Genomic DNA, 10,764 nt, shown 5'->3' with positions numbered 1-10,764 from the left:
GGCTTCCACAGGTGAGATTTGACGAGTGTTTGGGTTTGTCAGGCTCAAAGAGGTCTTTGTCCAAGACCAACGAGGGTGCTGGGCGTGGCATGGTGCCCTTGACGAAGTGTCAAGGTTAAGTGTTAAGACTGGGAAAAAATAAGTAAATGTGAGAAGACCAAAGGGTAGTCATGGGAGAGAAAACAGAAGATACTTGAGGAGACTCTGCAGAAGCTTGGTCCCTGAGTCGCTGGGAGACGGGCAACTGGCACTCAGGTGGAGGAGAGAAAAGAGGATTAAAAAAAACCAGATAATTCAAACATGCTGAAAAGAACGGAGAACTGGTGTACCAACATCTCTGTCCCCCCCATATAATCAATCAGCTAATCTTAACATTTTTTTCCATATTTACACCAGATTTGTTTTTGCAAATAAAACTTTGTAATTCCGAAGGCCTGTTTGTATACCCTGCCAATCCTATACTCCCTCCCCTCATCCTGCAGTCAGCTTGTACCCTTCCCATCCGTGTTTAGTTTCTTTCATTTTGCATGTTGGCGTGGTTTTTTTTTACTTTACAGAAATGATGTCATACTGTACGTGTGACAATTTAAAAATGTTAATACTACGTTCTTGAGACAGTCACATATAAAAATAGCTCTGGTGCTGTTACTTTAACTACGTATTGTTTAGTATTCCATTGTGTGATATTCCACTCTCTATCCATTATGCTGTTGATGGACGGCCCAGGTGTTCGCAGGATTTCTGTATTATAACTGGACTGCAAGGAGCGTCCTGTTTTGTGGACTCGGGTGAGTCCCGGTCACCCCTCCTGGACGGGGTGTTCCCACTCGCTCTCCCGGCACGTGGGTCCCTTTACCCTCTCATCTGCAATCTGAGCGTCTCTCCTTTTCCCCAACTCTGCCGCAGTGCATTTGGTATTATCCGATTTTTCATACTTGCTAACGTAATGGGTGTCATCTCCTGCAGGTTTTAGTTTGCAAAGAGCTTAAGTTTGCAAATCATCGTACATTTGGCCAGTGAGGATTTCCTTGTAGGTTATGTATACCTTCGTTTTTCATTTGGTTGGTTTGCCTTTTACTTAAGAATATTTAGGCCTCGTAATATATATTTGTGGAGAGATGCTAATCTTCGGTCCATTATATGCATTTCAGGTATTTTTCTCAGTCTGTGGCTTGTCTCCGCCTCCCTTGGGGATCTCTTGAATGCCAAAGTCATTTTAAATGTAGGCGTTGTTAAATGTTATCAGTCTTTCACCTTTATGGCTCCTGCCTTTGGATACTCTTTAAGAGATCCTTCCCTACCCTTGAGGTTTTCCAAAAGCTTAAATGTTTATTTTCATCTTACGATTTTTAATCCAGATGAAATTTATTTCTACGTATCATATTTAGTAGGGACCCAGTTTTGCTTTTCCATACCTGGTCTGGGCTCTTTGCATGGAGGGTCGTTTGAAGGGTTTGGTACAGGCCGAGGGGGACTCAGTTGTCACACCACAGAGACACTTCTGGGCTGTGATCTGCTCTGAATTAATTATGGAATTAATTTACATACTAGAGATTCCAGGCCATGTGGAGATGCAGGAATGAAAAGCCTCAGGTGTCAAGGGGCTTAGAATCTGGTTCACTGAAAGAAGTTTTCGTTTTCAGAAGCACAAGTCAGACCCGAAGGGCTGCGGTGGCACAGCAGACAGCAGAACGGTGCTGGTCAGAGACGCACGTGCGTGAAGACTCGGAGCGTACCTGAGGGCAAAGGTGAACCTTCCCGACGCTAGGTGGCCATGCTAGAAAGTGGGGGGTGGACTTAATTTTATACCATGTATCCAGGTATGAAAAAAATACATACAACAACCAGGATGCTTTGGCTGTGAGTCTCCGAAAGCCTCAGTAGAGGGTGACGGTTAGATCAGGGTAGCTCTTGTCTTAATTTAGGCTCCAACTGGCTTAAACAGTCAGGACTTTATTATCTCAGGTGACAGGGAGTACGGTGGTTCAGGGTTGGGTCTGCTCACTAGGTCAATGAAATCATCACTGACAGTTATTTCATTCTTTCCATTTTCTTCTCTGGCATCCTCACCTGCTCAGAGCCAGAGGCAGAGAGAGAAGAGTGGAGGGGGGAAGGAGGGAGAGAATCTTCCTGTGTCTTTTTATTAAAGTCAATGAAAATCATTCCCAGAAGCCCCAGGCAGATTTCCCGCTGAATCTCGTTGGCCTAAACCAGTCACTGGCTGCGAGCGTGGGGTTGTCATGGCCAGTCTAGACCCTTTAGGACTTAACCCCAAGTCTCATACGGGAGGGGTGGGTACCTGAATAAAGTCAGAGAGTTCTGTTAGTGAGGAAGAAATGGGAGAGGAACAGACAATTAACAGTGTTTGTACAACTTTCTTACTTTTTCGGAAACTTAAGCCCCATTTTGCTTGTTAGAAAATAAAACTAATAAACTCACGTTTTATGAATCACCCTCTTCTCCCTGGAGTAGCGCCTAAGTGTGAGAGGCAGTGGGGCACATTCAGTCCTTGATTGTCACCTGTCTGCTTTGATTTCTTTTGATTTTTAATTGCGATTAAAAAAAAAACACATAACATAAAATTTACCATCTTGATAATTTTTAAGTGTACAGCTCAGTCGTGTCATGCATACTCACGTTGTGGATTTTAGATCTTGAGAAATTTTCATCCTGTGACACTGAAACTCGGTACCCATCGAACAATTCCTCATTTTCCCTCCCCCAGCAACCACCATTCTGCTTTCTGTCTCTATGATTTTGACTACTCTAAGTACTTCACATAAGTGGAAATATACAGTATTTGTCTTTTTAGGACTGATCGATTTCGCTTTGCATAATGTCCTCAAGGCTTATCTATGTAGCACGTGATGGATTTCCTTTTTCAGGCTGAATAATATTCCATTTTATGGCTATACCACATTTCATTTATCCATTCATCTGTCAGTGGGCGTTTGGAGCGCTTCTACCTCTTGGCTATTGTGAATAATGCTGCAGTGAACATAGGTGAGCAAATATCTCTTTGAGATCTTGCTTTCAATTATTTTGAGTGTATACCCAGAAGTGAAATTGCTGGATCCTATCGTAATTCTATTTAATTGTTTCGAAGAACTTCCATGCTATTTTCCATAGCAGCTGCACGATTTTATATTCCCACCAACGATGCACGAATTTCTCTACAGCCTTGTCAACACTTGTCTTTTTGATGGTGGCCATCCTATTGGGTGTGAGTTGGTATCTCTTTTGATTTTGATTTGCATTTCCCTAATGATTTTTGATGTTGAACATCGTTTCATATGCTTATAAGCCATTTTTATATCTTCTTTGGAGAAATGTCTATTAAAGTCCTTTGCCCATTTTTTAATTTAATTATTTGTGTTTTTGTTGTTGAGTTATAGAAGTTATTTTCATAATCTGGATATTAACCCCTTGTCAAATATATGATTCGCATATATTTTCTCCCATTCTGTAGCTTGCCTTTTCACTCTGTTGATTGTTTCTTTTGACGCAAAGAAATTGTTAAGTATAACACCGTCCCATCTGTCTATTTTTTCTCTTGTTTATTCAACATGTAAAGGCATATCTAAGAAATCATTGCCAAATCCAGTGTCATAAAGCTTTTCTCCTTTGTTTTCTTCTAGGAGTTTTATAGTTTGGGCTCTTAGGTAATCCATTTGGAGTTAATATTTGTATGTGGTGTGAGGTTAGGGTCCACCTTCATTTTTTGCATGTGGATGTCCCAACACCATTTGTTGAAGAGGCTATTCTTTCTGCATTGAGTAGTCTCGGCATCCTTGTCAAAGATTATTTGGATATACATACAAGGGTTTATTTCTGGGTTGTCTATTCTGTTCCTTTGATCTGTCATTATGCCAGTACCGCTGTTTTGATTACTGTAACTTTGTAGTAAGTTTTGAAATCAGGAAGTATGATGCTCCCAACTTTGTTCCTTTTTAAGATCATTTTGGCTGTTAGGGGGCCCTTGAGATGCCATCTGAACTTTAGGATGTTTTTTTCTATTTCTGCCAAATGTGTCATTGGGGTTTCGATAGGGATTGCCTTGAATCTATAGATTGCTTCGGGTAGTATTGACATCTTAACAACATGAAGTCTGCCGGTCCATTAACGTGGAAATATTTCCATTTATCTGTGTCTCCTTTAATTTCTTTCAGCAGTGTTTGGTAGTTTTTAGTGGGCAAGTCTTGCTTCTTGGGTTAAGTATTTTCCTAAATATTTTATTCTGTTTGATGCTGTCATAAATGGGATAGTTTCCTTCATTTCCTTTTTGGACTGTTCATCGTTAGTCTGCTTTGGTTTTGACTGAATGATCTCTGGCCTTAGGATGCACATTGCATCCGCTTGGCCCAACTATGGGACTCTCTTGCTTTCTCCCTCCCTACCCCTCTGCTGGCTTCTGTGCCCAGCTCTTAGACCACAGGAAACTCAGAGAGTCTTGGGTCCTTCTGCCTGTACCTCCATGCAGCCATCTCTGTTCTTGAGTAAGACAAGGACATCTGAGCCTGTGGTCCCCAGGGTCCCAAGAAGGAGGAGGCACATCCCCTCTGTTATTGGGGGTTCTACCACCTCCCAGAGGGAAGCCTGATGAAGGAGAACAGGGGGGCCACAGTGCCTGGGTTCTTCCCAGAGACTCACGCCAGAACCACGTTCTGTTGGTCTCCTCTGTACACCCCTCTCTCCCTCTGCATGGAGAGATTTTTAAAATCTTTTGCCTGATGGGGAAACACTGACTTGGCCAATATTCTTCCTTAATTTTTCTGTCTCACATCAGTTCAGCTGTTATAAACATAAAAGGAAAAAATGTGAGAGCTTTACAGCCTGTGTGTGCAGAAGTTTCCTCTTAGAGCAAAGGCCACCTGCGATGCCACTCAGCCTGACCGCCCTTGAGTCAGGGTGAGGGGGGCGGGGCAGCGGCTCAGGGTGAGGAGGGGCGGGGCAGCGGCTCAGGGTGAGGGGGGCGGGGCAGCGGTTCTTTCTTCACCAGGCAGCCTCCCTTCCCAGCTCCCCCTGCCCGGGTCTCTTGATCTGATGGAGGAGGACTCTGAGTCAGGGTTAGTTCTTACTCTGTGGTCCTGGGGGCCCACAATGTCAGAACTATTTCATGATAAGATATTCTTTGCCTTTTTCATTCTCCTTCTCTCAGGAGCGTGTACTGGAGTTTTCCGGAAGCTTCATGACACACGATCACAAGGGATCAAATGCAAAAGATATGAGAATTCAGATGTATTAATTATGTTAAAAAGAATTAACATTAATGTAAATGAATGTCACTTTTCATTAAAGCTTCTTTTTGTTTAGCAAAATAGCTATTTTCATAAATACATTATTTGTGTTAACGTGAAATGTTTGTTATTTTTAAAGGAATTGATACATCAATATTTTTTAACGTTTCTCAGTTGTAATTTCTAAACAGGATGGAATTAATTCACATCAAAAGTTTCTGTGGTTCTCAGTCATTTTTGTGCGTGTAAAAGGGTTCTGAGACCAAAAGGTTGCAGGCCCCCTGCCCGCCTGGAAGGCTGCTGCTTTCATCGGGTGGCTCTCAGATCAGCTGTCCTTGACTGCTTCCCCGCTGGCCTCTCCAAGGGCTCCATTGGTCTTGAATTTCCGAATCTGTTAGCTGTGAGCCAGGATGGCCACACGAGGGCAGCAGATTCTGCCAGAAGCCACGACGGGGCCCTCAAGCCCAGGTTTTCACAGTTTGGCACTGAGTTCCTTTCAGCTCTCTGGCCCGTGGTGCTGGAAAAACAAAGGTGATTAACCCCAAGTCTTTGCCTGTAGAAGGCTCAGGCCCTGAGTGTCCCCTCCCAGTGACCTGGCCAGAAGAGGACTGGGCTTTTGGTTCATTCTAGAGCCTGACTACATGGCAGGGGTTGACATGTTCTGTGACCATTACCACGACGTCATGCAGAGCTGAGCTGAGCTGAGCAGCCTGTTTTCTAGAATCTCAGCTTTAATCTGAAGTGTTCGTTCCTCTTGCCGTTGTCTGTGAGGAAAGAGCACCCTGTACTCTTTACCGTGTCAACATAACAAACGTCCAAACCTGTATAAAATTTTTATAAGAGTTCAGTTGAGCCAAACCGAAGACAGTTGCTGGGAAGCAAGATCTCATGTTCTGGAGAATGACAGTTTTGCAGTTTCTTTTATGCATTTGGAAATAAGGAGGGAACTTAAGGAAGACGATGTGAAGGTGGGAGAGAGCGAGGTGGGGATTGGATCACAGGATAGTTTACAAGACCATGCGCTCTCTTGACAGGGTCTAAAAAAGAGGCATTTCAAACGTGTGTTAACCTAGATGAACAGAAATAATGAACGAAGCTTGCTTAAGGCAAAGAGGAACCTTTTACTAAAGAAGTTATTTACCTGGGGTGTGACTACGCACCATAACCTGCCCAGTTAGGAATTTATGATCAGATCACCCTGTGAAGTTACTTTTAGTCATTGGACTTGTCGGGTTTATTACAGAATCCCTTTTTCATCCACGATGTTGAGATGAGGGAGGGAACAAAGGGATCCCATTTCCCTTTTAGCTCATCTTGGATAAAGATGGAAGTAAAGAGCATATGTGAAGCTTTACCCCAAACTAAGGCCTCCTTTTCATTGGGACAACTCATATACATCTCTAGCAATGGAAGAGGAAGCCTTGTGGTCATTTAATACAGATATAATCTCTCACTTTCTTATCTAGTAGTCCCAGTGACCTCTTCCCCCAAATTTAAAGCAAGCTGGCATGAATCGCTGGCTCAAACGCTGGCCGGTAGAATGGGCATGGGATCGAAGTTGGCGAGACAAGGCTTCAAGTCCTGAGTCTCCTGGCTCGTAATCAGTGCTCAGTAAACCACAGCTATAAACATCACTGCATTTGAAATTCACAGCTTTCAGATGTCAGAGTGAGAAAGAGTCTCAGAAATCATCTAATTCAATGTTTTCTAAAATGTGTTCGCAATACTCTCTTCCCTCAAGCTGGTCCATGAAAAGGGGTTCTGTGGCCAAGTGTGATGGGGGATTTAAAATTCAGGGGGTATACTAAAGGCTGCGAGAAGACACAAAGTAAACAAACCTGTTAACTTCAATTATTCCAGCATTTGTCAAACTGATTTGATGGCAGAACCCTTTTCCCGCATGACCTTTTAACTTCCAGGTTGCTAGTATTCACATAATACATCCTAACTACCTACCAGTGCAGAATTGTGTTCTGTGGTTCCTCCCATAAGTGATCATGCAGACTCTGCCGGACAAATCATAGTAGCTAAGAGATAACGTTGATAGACGGTTCGATATGTGTCGGCTGCTATGATAAGCACTAGACATAATTATTTAGTTCTTCGAATAACACTAAGACAAAAGTCATTATCTCCTTTTACAGGTGAAGAAAATGAGGCTTAGAAGAGCTAAGTAACTTGCCCAAGGTCACATGGCTAGCAAGTTCCAGAATGCAAACTCAGGCTGGCCTGACTCTGGACTCTGGCCTTGCCCACCACCCTGTGCTGCCCTCACTGTTGGAAAGCCCTTCCTTGTATCGAGCTGAATTCCAATTCCCGTTCTAGTCATGCCCCTTTCTCCCAGGTACACACACATTAGTTTCAGTTCTAATATCCTCTGTTTGCCATTATTTCTAGAACTTTATCCATTTGGCTCCTTATTCTCTTACTCAGGTACTTCATCATCCGTTTTGGACTGAAATACTCAAAACTGAACACAGTTCTGTCCACTTCACTATGATAGTTGCATTTTTAGGAAATCATATGTTATCAAAAAACCAATTTTTTAAAGAGGAGTTCTTGTCTAATGTAAGATTTTTTTGTAGACGATAAAACCTTAAACATCCCTTGATTACCTCTGACTTTTGCTTGAGGATAGTAGTCGCCCGCCCTCCTCTCCGGAGCAGTGCAATCTTAAGAGTTTCTCATCATTCTCGCCACTTCTGTTACCATATGGCTCATTGTTTAATAAACAAGGCACAAAGCCACGAAAACCTAGTGGCTGAGCTATTTGTAACAGTTTTTTTCTCTCCCATACTCCGTGTTCCTGATTGTGATCTGCTTATAACCAATAGCAGTCCTTAATGATGCAAATTGTGTTTTCTATTTAATCAATTTTATTATAGCCAATTCAGGTTCTGAAAACACCCCTGAGGGAAAATCAGTTGAACTCTCAGTGTGGTTTGTTCAATGTAGTTTGGAACTGTCCCTTTCTTGTTCTGAACTGTATACCTCATTAATTCAGCTCAAGATCTCATTATTTGGGGTAGCAGCATTATTTGGGGTAGGTGCAATAGATGCATAGGGAGCTTGTCTTTAAGCAAAATCATCTTCCCCACAATTCTTCTCTACCTCTGTGGTTGTATTTTGGAGCTCTCAGGAAGGATATTACACTTATATCTGTTCAGCTGGTTAGACGTGGCTCCTCGTGTCAGCTCGTGCTGGTCATCTGGGAGGCTGACTCTTTCAGCCCGGTGTCCTCCATGAAACCGATAAGCATTACAGCTAGACCAGCATTTTCCAATCGATTTTCTGTAGCGATGGAAATGCTCCCTGCTGTCCAATATGATGGCCAGTAACAATTTCTATCGAACACTTGAAATGAGGCTAGTGCAACCATGGAACTGAATTTTAAATTGTATTTTTAAATGGTAATTGTAATTCTAAATTGCATTTCATTTTTTTTTAACGCCTATAGCGCCTGATATTCCTAGGTGGTCTCCCATCCAAGTACTAACCAGGCCCGACCCTGCTTAGCTTCTGAGACCAGATGAGATCGGGCATGTTCAGGGTGGCGTGGCCATAGTGCATTTCACTTAAATCCTTCAACTTTTACCTGTCTGGGAAATTCTTTCTAATTCTGAAGGACAGCTTTACCGGGTAGAGTATTCTTGGTTGGCAGTCTTCTCTTTCAGTGCTTTGAATATATTGTGCCACTCCCTTCTGGCTTGCAAAATTTCTGCTGAAAATTCTGCTTATAGTCTGATGGAGGTTCCCTTGGATATAACACGTTATTTCTCTCTTGCTGCTTTTATAATTTGAATTAATTTAAATTTAAGTAGTCACATATGGCTAGTGGATATCATACTGAGCAGTGCAGTTCTAGATGTGTACCTGAGACACAGGTAAAAATACTGACCAGAACAGGAGCCACTGGAGACAGAATCCTGGGAGCATACATTCTCTGATATTTGCAAATATTTGCAGAATTTCATAAGTATTTTCTCACATTATTAAAAACTCTGAAATAGTTTTAAAGATTTTATAATACTTAGTTGTATTAACAACATAAGTTGTATAACCATTCCCCTATTGCTGTACTGTTAAGTTATATCTAACTTGTTGCTATTATAAATCAGTGATAACATTTTTTTGTGCAAAATAACTTTGTCCATCATTTGCATCGATTCCTTAGCACAAATTTCCTGGAGTATCATTAAGTCTAAGCATATGAACATTGTTAAGGCTAATTCTTTCAAAGGAGGAAACGAAGCCTAGACCACATGCAAGTTCTTTGAGATCTGTTCTTTTGTGTGTGTGTGTGTGTTTGAGACCACACATTTGATCATCTTTTAGCCATTCATCCCATATTAATGTCAAGTTGACTAGTGTGTACTTTTCAGATTCCCATTTCTTAGGCTTTATGAAAATCAGGATGCCATCGCCTGCCTCGTTAGTCTCCCAGCAGCACTTCCGTTCATTAAAGCTCCTCAAAGATGAAGTGAACTTGTCTGAGCACCCTCAGGACCCTGGGTGTAACTTCTCCATGTCAGAAGACAGCTCTCTGGGGCAGCAAGTTGCTCTCTTACTATCTCTTTCCATACTTGGAGCTTCAATTCCTCTTCCTGATAGTGTTCCTCAACTTTCCACCCATATTATCCTCCTTAATAAGGAAAATTGAAGGAGTGTACTGGATGAAATCCATGCTCTTCTCTACCTTCTGAGCACACAGACTACATTTCCTAGGTTCCCCTGCAGTTGAGCGTGGCAGTGTGATTGAGTTCCAGCCAATAGAGCATGGGCAGAAGTGGCGTGTGCCACTGCCAGGCCTGACCCATTGAAACCTCCCATGTAGAGTGGAGACAACTCCCAGGGCAACCTTGGAAGTCACATGATGAAGATGCCAGAGTTTTTGTCGGCCAGCAGTGTGGTGTGGAAAGGAACACTTTGCTGACCTGTCCACCTGCCTCCAGTCATAGTTAATTGTGGTCCTGTCTTTTTCTTTTTCCTCTTTGGGATCATTTGGGAAGCAATTTATTACTTCCTTTGGTCCTGTTTAGCCGTCTTTCCTTTATTCTTGCATCACAAGATCAGTCACACATAACTTTTCTCCACAGATATCTTGGGATGCTCCTTCCTAAATCTTGGCACGCTCTTGACTGGCTACCAGGTCCAGACCCAGACTCCCGAGGACAGTGAGCTTCCGCTCACTTCTACCTTACAAACAGAATTTGCTTGTGCAGAATTTGATCCAAAATAGTGGTCTTTCCTTTATTCTTGCATCACAAGATCAGTCACACATAACTTTTCTCCACAGATATCTTGGGATGCTCCTTCCTAAATCTTGGCACGCTCTTGACTGGCTACCAGGTCCAGACCCAGACTCCCGAGGACAGTGAGCTTCCGCTCACTTCTACCTTACAAACAGAATTTGCTTGTGCAGAATTTGATCCAAAATAGTGCTCCTCTTCATTTTCTCTGCTTTCTAAAAAAAAAAAAAAAAAAAAAAAAGAAATTGTCTTTTGGAAGGAATTTACAAATTTGATTT

At 42.4% G+C, this 10,764-nt stretch overlaps 1 protein-coding gene and 1 pseudogene across 1 annotated transcript in view; one reads left to right on the top strand and one right to left on the bottom strand.

Annotated features, from left to right (window-relative positions):
* Window positions 1–10,676, top strand: part of PSEN2 (presenilin 2) — a 36,834-nt gene extending 26,158 nt beyond the window's left edge. The window contains exons 11-12 of the mRNA XM_025048511.1: window positions 10,334–10,411; window positions 10,534–10,676. Of these exons, the coding sequence (XP_024904279.1) occupies window positions 10,334–10,411; window positions 10,534–10,676 (221 nt within the window). The remainder of the gene's footprint in view (window positions 1–10,333; window positions 10,412–10,533) is intronic.
* LOC112481740 lies at window positions 8,686–8,804 on the bottom strand (annotated as a pseudogene).
* Window positions 10,677–10,764: the final 88 nt, after the last annotated feature.

Source organism: Pteropus alecto, unplaced genomic scaffold (genome assembly GCF_000325575.1).
Source record: "Pteropus alecto unplaced genomic scaffold, ASM32557v1 scaffold115, whole genome shotgun sequence".
Lineage (NCBI taxonomy): Eukaryota > Metazoa > Chordata > Mammalia > Chiroptera > Pteropodidae > Pteropus > Pteropus alecto.
This window is presented reverse-complemented; position numbering and strand designations above follow the sequence as displayed.